The 13,416-nt window shown below is 40.8% G+C and overlaps 1 protein-coding gene across 2 annotated transcripts in view; it reads right to left on the bottom strand.

Annotated features, from left to right (window-relative positions):
- The window catches only part of Nagk (N-acetylglucosamine kinase), a 36,600-nt gene that overhangs the window by 19,412 nt on the left and 3,772 nt on the right, over window positions 1–13,416 (bottom strand). For both annotated transcript variants that reach the window (XM_075677341.1, XM_075677340.1), the window contains exons 5-7: window positions 10,057–10,169; window positions 6,144–6,231; window positions 2,670–2,767 (exon numbers count right to left, since the gene is read on the bottom strand). In XM_075677341.1, coding sequence (XP_075533456.1) covers window positions 2,670–2,767; window positions 6,144–6,231; window positions 10,057–10,169 — 299 coding nt within the window. The remainder of the gene's footprint in view (window positions 1–2,669; window positions 2,768–6,143; window positions 6,232–10,056; window positions 10,170–13,416) is intronic.

Raw genomic sequence — 13,416 nt, 5'->3', positions numbered from 1 at the left:
TAACCACAGGCAAGCTGGTCATATCGGCAAATGACTGTAGGCATAAACTCAAGCTGATGAAGGAACTTTAGCGTAGACGTACGTGAGCGGCCTGATCGGTCTGCACGGTCCATACACTTGTTGGTGCAGAGCTTAACCAGCCAAACAAAGCGCTAATATTGCTCTAACCAAGTGTAAAACATTTTAAACATTTATAAAAACAACGTGTTCATGATTACACTCCTGCGAAAAATACACACCAGCAGCAAAGAATACACTTCGTTGCTGCAACTGTGTATGGTTGAGCGCTGTGCCACCAGGTGGCTGCACCATGCAGACCATTCGCATTTGCCCTTCTGCTCATCTCATGGCTCATCCCGTTACGGCAAAGTCAAGCGGCCAGACTCTGTCCCCTTGCGCTTGCGTTTTCCCCAATACCGGACTCGGGAAACGCTATTGCGTTAGTAATCTTCCGGTGTAAAGTGACGGCCACAAACGCGCAAATCCTGGCGCCGATCGGATAGCGGCAGTCCGATGCGCAGCAGCCAGTTCGCTCGTACGCTGCCTTGCAGAGGGACACGATGTCGCAGCTTGACATATTGCCAGTCGCTACGTTTGCAGTCCACAAGGCAACAAAGTCGAATCATAGAGCTCGCGAAAAGACTGAGACCGACTCTGACCGCGGAGCTCTCTTCAAAATGGAGTACGTTGTAACACAAGCAGACGACACACGCTGTGTGCCGGAAGTGCTTAAGTGTACTGAAAAATTATTCTTGTGTATTCTCTTTATGTTACTTTCTTTTCATAAAAACAAATTAACTAACATTCCGACTATTACGAAGATCATTTGTTTACCATAAGATTGGAAAAATTATCGATCACGCGCCCTTGTCAGCCTATCGGATAGCTCGCCCCACTGACGTCGTATTGGTGATTTCGGTCATATGGGTAGGGGCGGCTTAAAATTCCGCCGAGCAGTGTGCTGCGATCGGCAGCGATGTGCATATTTAAAACCTTATAATAAATTACACGCTTTACGCAGAGCACTTAGATGTGTCAATTAATGATCAGAAGGACCTACTCTAACGACTCAATACGTTTGTAGAAAATCGTCAAAAGCCTTTCAGGGTCCCTTTAATACGTATCTATGGCGTGATGGTTGCCTTCAATTCATCAGCACTCCCATGCGCCATCTGCCTGTGAAATGACCTCCCCTCTTTTATCCCCTCCAAATCCGATAGTAAAAAAGTTCAACCAATCTAACCACACACCACAGGATGACATAGATTAGAAGATTTAAATTCTTTTGTCGTTTTTTTTTGCATCAGACTTTTCCTTGTTCATTTGCATTTTTCCATATGAAATGGCTATGAGCATCGTACCTTAAACTTTCTTGATCTATTTTTTTTTTGTTCACTTAGTTCTCTTACTAGTCATACTTATTTGAAAGTTCATGGGCTTAACACGTACCTTCAAATAGCTCTTCTAATACATTTTTAACTGATATGTGTGGATTTACGCCTTTTTGCTGGTGTCTGTATTGTTAATAGACTTTCATAAATTCTCTAAATTCGTTTTCTGTTTTTGTTTTCAATTTCAATTGTCACTGCACTACCCGGCCCCCTCCCTCTCCTTACACAATGCCTCAAATAGAGGCTTGTAAGGTACTTTGAATGAATGAATGAATGAATGAATGAATGAATGAATGAATGAATGAATGAATGAATGAATGACCTTTCTACATTTCCTCTGTGCTCAACTATAGTTCTCTTTGTTTCAAAGTATGAAAATATTATATACCTACACATCTTGAAAAGCAAAACACTCATCGAGAGGTTAGCCCTCTTGAGTTTGTTTACCCTACAGGAGATGTGATAAGCCAGAGTTGATAACTGCCCGGTCAAAGAACCAACTCCCAGAAAGCTCAAATGACACAGTGGCAAGTGCACAGCCCACAGCCACAATGAGGGTCAGCAATTGTTGCATGAACATGGTAAGCGATTATGTCTTTCGTCAGCAGCATGATATTTCACTATTTCCAATCCATAGCCAATTAAATAACTTTTGTTCACCTGATGCTTGTTCAATTACAGTCCTTTAGAACATCAACCTTCTTATCCTTACTTCTGTACTACTAGGATTCAATTCTGCATTATTTTTACTACCACCAATCTCTGACACTTCTACTTTAATTACAGTTATTCTTGTAACAAAACAACCAATATAATTGAAGGAAGTGCCCTTCCTTCAATCTTTAAAATTAAGGAACCACGAAACTTGAAAAGATCAAACAAATGTGCTCTTCAAGGTGTGTTTGTGTGTGTGTGAGTACATGCATTGTAATTAACACAGATTAAAATCAGCCATGGTGCGACAACACAATAGTAACGAAGCACACTTAACAAATTAAAGCTTATCACAGCATTGTTACCTTTAGCTACATTGTTACATTTAGTTAGTTACATTCAAAATAAGGCAGTGAAAACGATGTAAATGTATATTCACTGCAGGCATGCTAAGGCTATGTCTTTCACTATGCTATAATTAAAAATCTTTCAAAACTAATGCATCAGGAGTATACAGCTCAGCATTTTTCAAACAATTTAGACAGAAGAGAAACATTCCAGTGTTATCATTTTGGTTGCTTTTGTTCAAATTCCTGAATAAGCAAACAAAAATGAAATGAATACCTTTTCTGCATGAGGCAAGACTGCTGCAACATGGTCTGCCAGGTCTTTTCCTGCCATTTGAAACAGATGCTGGCTTAGCTTGTCTCCTTCCCTGGCCACTGATGCAAAAGGGAAAGCATCAGGGGTGTGTGCAACAGGTATATTCACTTTTACACCAGGGCACAACATCTCATGGAATATATGACGAAAAGACTGCAGTTTCACAAGTTTAGCATCGACCACGCCCAAACATCACCTTTTATTGGACCAGGAGAATGCACCATTAACATGCATCTCCAGTGAAAATGTCACTGTGCAGAAGCATGCTTCAACAAATGCCTTGGAATGGGACAAGTTGGACCAACAATTTAAACAATCATAACTGAACAATTCTACATGCACATATATGTGCATTGAACAAAGCTGTGACATTACTCAAACAAATTTTCACATCATAATTAATGCATTGGGAAAGCGTTTGACTATTTTTTGAACTGCTGATTGTGGAATAGTTTCAAAGTTATATAAATAACTAGAAGTGGCAATGATTAAAGCCACACTAAAGAAGTTTGTTTTGCTGCAATAAAAGTGGTGGACAGTCTGTGAAACCAAGGAAAGTCAGTGAAGTGTAATAACTCTCACAGAATAGGTCAAATGAGGAGAAGAGCGAAAAAAGATAAGAGAGAAAAAGGAAATAAGAACTGGCAGACAGCTCTCCGTGCCAAACATGAAAGTCTAGCTACTATTAAAGGCCTGCTGGCTTTTGTTTCACTTTATTTTACTGCATGTGTAATTCATCTAAAAAGAAAAAAAAATCCCAGTTTACTTTCACCGAAGTTTCACTCACTGTTAACCTCTACAGCCCAACATTCTTATATCAGCCAATGAGTCAAAAAGTCAATTACACATTCAATGTGGTGCCTCTGTTTGTTTGTGGTATGGCCAAAGTCATGTCAGCCTGATCAAATGTTCCACATCCACCACCATAGTCGGCAGTAGATCTCTCAATGCCAAGTTAAATGTTCATATGTGTAGATGCCCGTGCATTAACATGCTCGAAGGAAGGGAAGCGACCAGCACAGCTTATTCAATGGCACAATGCCTACAGGTACTAGCGATGGGTGTGGCTCCTACCAGTAACCAGTGCTCTCTTTTTTATGCCTGATATAACAACAATGATGACCACCACAACAACAAGAACAACGACTCATTTCCCATTTGCTTCCTTTCCTTAATGCTCAATTCACCTCACTTCAATGGACCTTTTCAAAAACTTACATGCGCCCCTAGCAGCAGCCCGCTGAGGAACCCGGATGAAAGTGCACCAGCTCTACTATTGTTTGTTACTGCCATGTGTGTTTGCATGGACATTGTGACGGGCACAAGCAGTATCAAGTGTTTCTGTGCTGTTTTACGTCAGCAAGTCCTGTGCAAACATCCTTAATTATTCTCATATATATATACATTCGCTTATCACACCTTAAAACTTTAAAAATCATCTAAGTCAGTACTTGTTTGCATTGTTTGTTACTGAGAGCACCGTCGGCAAGGGTCTTATACAGGGGCATGTGTTTTTCTCTTAAAATTGTAGAAAAAAGATTTTACATTTACTGCAGCTCTGTTCTTGCTCAAATATTGCAGAAGGATCAAATTTTTTTTGCCCAGAACACATAAAAGTAATACTTGGCGTTGTTACTTGCCTAGTTTGTGAAGAAAGAACTGCCAATTTGTGTTCGTTAGCACCTCTCAGATGCACCCTTGAGCAATTTTTGCAAGCGAATCTCAAAGACTCTTTTCTGCCATATTGCTGACGGCGGATGTGACATTACAGACATGACCAAGATATTATGAACTGTGAGGAGTGCAGACGAAGACAAATTCGTAGTTCTTTTTCTTGAACACACTGGTAAGTAATTGCAGAACGCCTTAAGAGTCTAAATATGTCTAAAACACGCTGGCTGTCACTTCTGTTTTCTGCAACAAGGCAGAGCATAGCCTTCGAGATTCACTTCCAATAATTGCTCGAGGGTGCATCTGAGAGGTGCAGACGAAGACCAATTCGTAGCTATTTCTTGCAAACTAGGCAAAAAAAAATGTCGGTTGTTGCAATGAACGATCCAGGCTACAAAATGCGATCTTTCTGCAAGATTTTATGAAGAATGGAGCTGGAGTAGGCTCGAGAACTTTTTTGTACAATTGTATGTGCTCCATACTGGCTGATCTAAGCTTCACCTCAACACAGATATGTATTGTTGCGAGATCAATGTATTGTTGCGAGATCATTTAGCACGCAAAGGTAAAAATAATACCACCCCACAGAGGCCCCAGGACCTGAAATTAGGATAAAGCAGACGGCGCAGGATCTCGGGTGCGGTCCATGGATTGGGGCTGCCAAAGTGTGCCTGGGGGTGTCCGCATACAAGATCGGCTGTCCGCATTTCTCACTTTTCCCAACAATACACCACGTACACTTCATTATATTGCACAACAATGACGCAGCAAGGCTATACAAGCCCCTTACCGAAACGTCTCCTTTATTAAGCTCTTATTGTTGTGGTGGTCGCCTATAGAATATTTTGCCGGGTAAACAGTACCTTTGCCTGCCAGTTCTTTTTCTGCCGCATGCTTAACGTAGTAAAATAATAGTAAAATGCTCGCCAAAGGTTCTGCAGTATGCACAGTAGCTGCTCACAACTGGCAACCACGAAAGTCAGAACTTTGAAAAGAAAGAATTTTGCATGACGCCTTCACATTTGCATTGATGGCAGCTACCCGGCGCACCCTCTCGCCAAAAGCTGCCACCAGGGGAAAGTGCGGCACTTCATGTGTCTGAAAAAGGTCCCTTCAGTTCAGTTAATCTACATTTCATTCGATTAGCCTCACTCCCTTCATTTTCTATGAGGCTATGGTAATATGTGCACACAGACAGGCTGCACAGTAGTCCCAGTGAGCTGCATAGGAAAAAAAAAAATAGCTGCAGCCAGCTACAAGGTCATAGACAACACAGCATGATGGGTTGCTCATCTTCAGTGCTTGTCGATGGCAAAGAGCAGTCTGTGACAGCACACTTCATAATGCAAATCAATAATATAATACAAGAACCGAACAATGATGTTAAATAAACAGACATTAGAAATTACACAAATCAGCTGTTAAAAGTAAAATCATTAGAAAATCTGAAATAAGAAAATTTAGTGTGAAAATGAACACAGAAAGCTGGCCAGTTGCAAGTGTGCCATAGGTCAAATGGGCTAGCCTGAATTTAATGTAGGCCTGGGCACACTGACATTTTCTCTGCTCACTTAAATTCTGTAGAAAAGTAATATAACTTGACAAAACAATGCGGTACATAGCTCGGACCACACACTCTTCTTCAGCCATGCATTATTTCTGCTTGTAGCAGCATGTGCTACATAAACGTTGCTTGGCTATAACTCACTTTGTGTTGATCAGCAAGTAAATAAAAAAATCTTCAGAGAATTAAGAATTGCTCACACTTTGCCACCTTCACACACATTGCCGCAATGAACTGTTTCTTGAAGTTGGTATAACAGAAAGGCAGAAGCTCCAGCATTTCTTTAACCTGTAGTAAAAAAAAATTTTTTTTTTTATCACTAAATGTTCAAGCAGATATTCTTTTACCAAATATGCTTAATATGCACAAACCAGAAGCAAAAATGAAAAGATGCAACATAATTTTGCATGCTCTTTGTGAAAAAAAGTACAAGCACTCCTAATCATCATCAAGTTCAAGTTCTCAAGGTAAGTTTACGGAAGATTTGCTATAAAACGAGCGGCCTTTTTTTGAAGTGCAACTTACTCAGATCTGTGATGCCTGCATTTACAACACAATGCTACAATACTGAAGGAGCAAGTGCACTAGTGAACTGTACAGGATAACTTTGACTGTGACGGGGAGAATGTGCCTTAGGCTCACAATTATACTCACAGAAAAAGAAATTTTGCCTTTAAGATAAATGTCCAGAAAATACCTATTACACTAAGTGTCTTTATAGAATTTACAAGCTCTACAGCTTCAGAGATTCTACAAAGATTCCACAGCTACCTTGGTTCTCCACAAGAAAAGTAGAAAGTTACCTATCAAGAAAGGGGTCAGGCAAGGAGACACAATCTCTCGAATGCTAATCACTGCATGCTTGGAAGAAGTATTCAAGCTATTAAACTAGGAAGGCTTAGGAGTGAGGATCAATGGCGAATATCAGCAACCCTCGGCTTACAGATGACATTGTCCTGTTCAGCAATACTGGGGACGAGTTGAGTTACAACAAATGATTGGTGACCTTAACAGAGTGTGAGAGTAGGGTTGAAGATTAATATGCAGAAGACAAAAATAATGTTCAAGAGCCTGGCAAGGGAACAGGAGCTCAGGATAGCCAGTCAGCCTCTACAATCTGTGAAGGAGTAAGTTTGTCTAAGTCAATTACTCACAGGAGACCCTGATCATGAGAAGGAAATTCACAGAAGAATAAAAATGAATTGGAGTGCATACGGCAGGCATTGCCAGATCCTGACTGGGAGCTTACCTCTATCATTGAAAAGAAAGGTGTACAAAATACTGCATTCTACCGGTGCTAATGCATGGGGAAGAAAGTTGGAAGTTAACAACGAAGCTTAAGAACAAGTTAAGGACCTCGCAAAGAGTGATGAAATTAAAAATGTTAGGAGTAACATTGAGAGACAGAAAGAGAGCGGTCTGGATCAGAGAGCAAACAGGGATAGCCGATATTCTGATTTGACATTAAGAGAAAGAAATGGAGCTTGGCAGGTCATGTAATGTGTAGGATGGATAACCGGCGGACCATTCGAGTTACAGAATCGGTGCCAAGAGAAGGGAAACACAGTCGAGATTGGCAGAAAACTAGGTGGGGTGATGAAATTAGGAAATTTGCAATCGCAAGTTGGAATTGGTTGGTGCAGGACAGGGATAATTAGAGCTCGCAGGAAGAGGCCTACGTCCTGCAGTGGACATAAAAATAGGCTGATGATGATGATAGCTTCAATTACTAAGTAAATGTGCATAGGTCAAGCTATATTCTTCCCTTTCAGCACATAAAGAACTGCTTTAGTTTTGCTCAAATTTATTTTTAAACAGTTACCATTCAGCCCATAAATTTATATTTTGTTTGGTGTGGGTATGAAGTCGGAAAATTTAACTGGGACCTCCTGTACAAGCTGTGAGTAAGAATATTAACAGTGTAACCTAAATGCTGCAGCAACAATATGAAGGGAGAAAAATGAGTAAATAAATTGTAAGCTGACGACTGTAATAGTAAAACAACATTAGAAGCAAATATGACATCTAATTTAAGACATTTGACAGATATTAATATGCACAAGACACAAGGAAATGCACTATAATATAGGAAACAAAAACAAATGCTTGAAATGGAGAATGCTTCAAAATTCTATAAGTTAAAACATGCGAGGCATTGAAACACACCTCTAGTTGGTGCATGCATTGAACTGACGTTGAAACGTGCACCCAACAATGTAAGCTCCTCATGATAATGCATTATAAGTGGCCTGCATGCTACACAATGACCAGGCATTCAGTTGCTGGCAATTCACAATGTGAGCTGCATTTAACATGTCTGTTGGATTTGAGATTCATGGCACCTTAGTTCACTCTCCAAAGCGTAGCAGCAACACGCACTTGCAGCATAATCACACTCACATAAAGACAGTACAACAGGTCATAATTTTATCTGGAAATAGCCTTACACTGCAACCCAGTAATAGTTATACATATTTTTCTTTGCAAATGGAACATAAAAGCAGCACAGTATTTAAGGCAGCTCTGTCATATTGCAATTTGTATATGCCTGACTCCAGAGCTGAAGAAGCCATATGGCGAATATTAAGCTGTGAAAAGGCTAAGGAAGCTATGGCTAATTAAACGCCGGCTCAGACATTGCACTAGTAGGACTAAACTCGCTGCCTATACGACACTCATTAGGCCACTGCTTGAATATGCCGATGCTGTCTGGGATCCCCACACAAAGACTGGTGTCAACAACATTGAAAGCGTGCAAAAGAAAGCCCTTAGATTTATTTATAATATTTATAATAGACGAGTCTCGATCACTGATCTCAGAACACGGTCTGGCCTCCCATCGCTAGAATTTCGGCGTAGACTGCATCGCCTACAAACTTTGTTTAATATCGTTAATAAACAAACAAAAATGGATCCCGACATATACATCAATTTTAATAAAACAAGAGAAACCAGACCTAAGCACAGCAAAACGATTGTGATGCCGCAGACTAAAACTACTGCTTATCGCTTCTCGTTTTTTCCTCGAACTATAGCAGAGTGGAATGCTCTACCGCAAGAAGTCGCTTGCATGTCCTCGGTTGAATCATTTGTGTCTGCCGTACAATCTTTGCAATGAAGCGTGTTCGTTTTAGAATCACCATTTTCCTATTTATGTAAATTTTGTACATGCTGCCTTTCCCGATGCAATAGTCTGTATATTTAAGCATTTTTTTATGGTTCCTTGTAACCCATGCTTTTGTTATTTTGACTTGCAGTGCCGACTTTGTATACACTCACTCCTGCCTGGACTGCCAAGAGGCAGTTGGCAGTATCTAATAAATAAATAAATAAATAAAAAATAAATAAAAGTGAAACGCTGATTAAACTGCTTTGACCTAAAGAAAATATTGTGTTTTGTTCTAACCAAAACAAAAGGTCCTTCCAATGAAAGGAGACCATCATAATCCAGCTGCATCACCTAAATTTACAGCTGTCCAGCTGGACTGCTGGAAATTGTGCAACAAATCATGGGAGTGTACTTACGTAACCATCTGTTATGACTCCTGTCCATATCGGCATTGTTTATTAACAAAATTTAACACCGCAGTTCTTAAAAGAGAGAATTTGAATGTTCTACTCTGTGTGTAATGATATTTATATCATGACACATGGCACAATGTGCTGCATAGAGTCAGTGAAGAATGTGTTGTAATATTACAGTGGACAATAATTTTAAATATTATTAGTGTATGTCCACAATAAGTGAATTACTCATTTGACAAGAAGCACACCAGCAGGCAATCTTTTACTACCAATAAAGTTGCTGCGCAGAGAAACAAGTTTACCACTTGTACAGCCTTACTCATTACCATATAAATTTCATTTGTGTTATAGTATCTTAATACATGACCATATTCACCGAGGACAGAAATAAAAAAAATAACTCGCATACCACAAGCAGCATAACTTCATGATACAGGGATAAATAAAGTAGTGCCTCAATGGTGGTGGAAAGTATGTGAAAATATACAGAGAACATGTAAAAGGCCAACAAAAACAATGTACTATTTTTGAAATTTTTATTATTAATTAGAATGTGTGTTTAAGTATGCACCACAAATTCATGCTCACCTGAAAGTGCTCCTTTACGAGTTCACGAATCTTTTGGCAACTCCACTGAGGAACCTGAAAATTTTCATCTTCATGCAGGACCATTTTGATGGCTTGTACCGAGATAGTGAAACCTGTTTTGTCAAGTGAAGCAAGGAAACACAGGCATGCACATATAAATCAAATGAGCAGGCTTTGAGAGTGTTTCATCTGAGCAAAATTAAAAAAGAAAAAGGAAGATAACTTATGCATGTCTGTGCAGGCAAAACTATAACAAGAGAAATGGTATGGCAAAACAAACCATGGTAACCATGACATTCTCAAGTGTGGCTCTATACTTGCACACTGGGTCCAACATTCCTTAATATAACCTTAATGAAGGATATCATTTTAAACCAAAATGTGCTCTAATTAGAAAATGCAAGAAAAGCCACAGACAAGTTACAGCCAAACCTTAGACAAGAATGGCAACAACCAAAAGAAGACTTATACAAAGCAGTTTGTATTTCACAACAGTGCATAAAAGTGCTACAAGAAAAGAGTGCACATCTATTAAGAAGACTACTGGCATGAAAGAAATACATTTTCAACACCATAGTAACTTATGTACCATTTCAGAAACACCGATGCATGACATGGTTTTCATGCTTCTACATATATGCCCCTTGGTGGTGGTGATAAACTTTATTGAAAGGGGGAAGGGTAAAGGGGGATGTGGCTGAGGGTTTCGGCTCAAGTAAGGCCCTGGGCCTGCTCAGCCTTTTCCGCCCAGTCCACCAGTTCAAGCTGTCGGTCGACGTCCCCAGAATTGAGCCAGGCTGTCCAGTCAGTCTCGCTGCTGACAGGGGGATGAGAGAACGGGAGCGAAGTGCATTCCCACATTATGTGTGTGAGTGTTCCTGTTTCTGAACAGAGCCTACATTGGTCGCTTTCCTTGCTTCCTGTGATTTTGTTAATGTATTTTGGGTGTGGGTATGTGTTTGCCTGAAGTCGCCGAAACGCGACCACTTGCGTTTTGTCGAGTTGCTTGGCCGGTGGTGGGAGCGCGCGACGCCTTAAGCAATACCGATGGGCTATTTCATAATAAGTCTCGCAGGGTTCCTCGTGTCTCTCCTCCTCATTCACGCCATCCGCATCCGCGGACGAGTCTCGGCGCAAGAGATCTCGAGCCAAACTGTGAGCCGACGCGTTGCCGGGCACAGCCGCATGAGCGGGGGTCCACACGAGGGTTTTCAAGCCGCTTAGGGGGCGTCATGTGAGGAAATGGTACGCCTGTTTGGAAATTCTACCACGGACGAAATTGCCGATGGCCTGCTTACTCTCGCTAATGACGGTATTCGCTTCCGCATGCATGGCCATGGCAATCGCAGTTTCCTCCACTTCCACCACTCAGCCAGCCATGATTGTTGTATGTTCTATCAATCCTCCGTTGTGATCCGCTACCACCGCGGTCATGAGGTCACCGCGAGGGTGTCTGGCTGCGTCTGTGTAGACCACTCCATCTTGCGAGCCGTAGCGTCGCCAAATGGCTTCACTACGGGCCTGCCGACGGCCCTGATGGAACTCAGGGTCATGTTGCGGGGTAGAGGTGGGGCATAAATATGCCCCCTGACCTTTCGCGGAATCGTCATGTACTCTGTAACCTCGGGGATAGCCTCGAGACTGAGCTTCCGGAGGACTGTGCGGCCATCCTCACATGTTGGCAGCTGGCAGCAACCGACCCTGTAAGTGCCAGGGGCCGCCAGTCTGAACATGCAACAAAGTTTGTGGGTATGTGCGCGGAACGAAAAGACAAGTGTGCGTCCAGGTACCTCGATGATAACTGAATTTATTTTCTTTCTGCTGGTGCGTTCTCGGGATGCTGGTTTCTCTTTCTCTTGGTTGTCATACTGGCAGCGCCACGGCTGAGTTGTGGCGCATTCCGCGTTTGTTGAAAAAAAAAATTTGTTTTGTCCCAACTAGTCACAATATACAGCAAGAATGGTGCAGTATGAATTCCTGACTAATACAGCTACCAATACAAATAGAGGTACAATGAACAGTTATGGCCAGCCTAGAACAGAGGTAGAACCTCAACAAAAACGAAACTGCCTTTATATTTATGACAATGCAACAGAATACAAAAAAGAAGCATCTGCAATTGAGCTGTCAGGCATTTAAAAATTAAATCTGGTCTTTTTATTGTCATGCAGTAAACAAAAAATTACAATCATAAAAGAAAAAGCAAATGTCTGGACATTTTGTCATACCAACTGGGTCAAGTTGGGAGATAGGACATTAACTCAAGAGTCGGGATTGTTTTACTAAAATTGGAATGGTTGGCAACCCTAATTATTGCTGCAAGGGAACATACATACACCTATGAGCATGATGCAATACCAGGTATTTCTGCAAAGACATTAGCCAATATTTAAAAATTGCATGTGGCAAATAGCATGATTCTAATCCTTGAGTTGAACTGCTCAAAGGGGGGGCACATTAATTGCATGAGAAACTGAAATGTATAACTGAGTAATTAACAAAAATTATATTAATTTTTTAACTACACATGTATTACAATTAACAAATTGTAGCCAGTGGGTTTGCAAGGCAGATCCACTTGGAATGATTTCTCAGGATGACACCAGTTTTGAGAAATTAATTCCTAAACACTGCAAAGAAATAGTTTTAACTTGCCAAAACCACAATATGATTATGAGGCATGCTGTAGTGGGAAACTCTAAAATAAATTTGACCACCTGGGGATCTTTATTGTGCACGAAATGGACGGTTCACAGACATTATTGCATTTCGCCCCCATCAAAATCTGACCGCCACGACTGGGATTCGATCGCACACCCTCAGGCTTAGCAGCGCAGCGCCAAAGCCACTACGTCACAACAGCAGGTGCATGCCGTAAGGTAATCAGTTAAAATCTTAATTAGTGAACTTTTGCTACTAAGTCAATTACACATTCTCATTTCTTATGCAAGTAATGTTTGCCTCTTCAAGGGGACCTGCTCAAGGACTAAAATTGCCACAGGTGATTTTTAAATATTGCTTAGACTCTTCACAGAAACACCTGGTATATATCCATCTCTAAACATTTCTATGTACAGTTCATTTGGAGGTGATGACTTTAAACTGTGGTGATAGTAGCAGTAATTATTTTTTTACAGAGTACAAGAAAAAGGGGAGGCGGGAAGGATAGGCCACAGGTATCATTAATAATGTACTGTCTCACTTTCCAGTGGACGCCTGAACAATCTCCCAAACTTGGTTAAAAAAATAATGAAAAATACTGGATACTATGAGATGGAGAATTCTCCACCCTTTCTTTTATTGTTATTATTGTTTACCTTTCACCAGTGCCAACAAAAAACAAGCTGCATTTTTGCATGG

The sequence above is a fragment of the Dermacentor variabilis genome, unplaced genomic scaffold (assembly GCF_050947875.1).
Source record: "Dermacentor variabilis isolate Ectoservices unplaced genomic scaffold, ASM5094787v1 scaffold_12, whole genome shotgun sequence".
Taxonomy (NCBI): domain Eukaryota; kingdom Metazoa; phylum Arthropoda; class Arachnida; order Ixodida; family Ixodidae; genus Dermacentor; species Dermacentor variabilis.
Note: the sequence above shows the minus strand (reverse complement) of the source record. Positions and strands in the feature narration are given on the sequence as shown.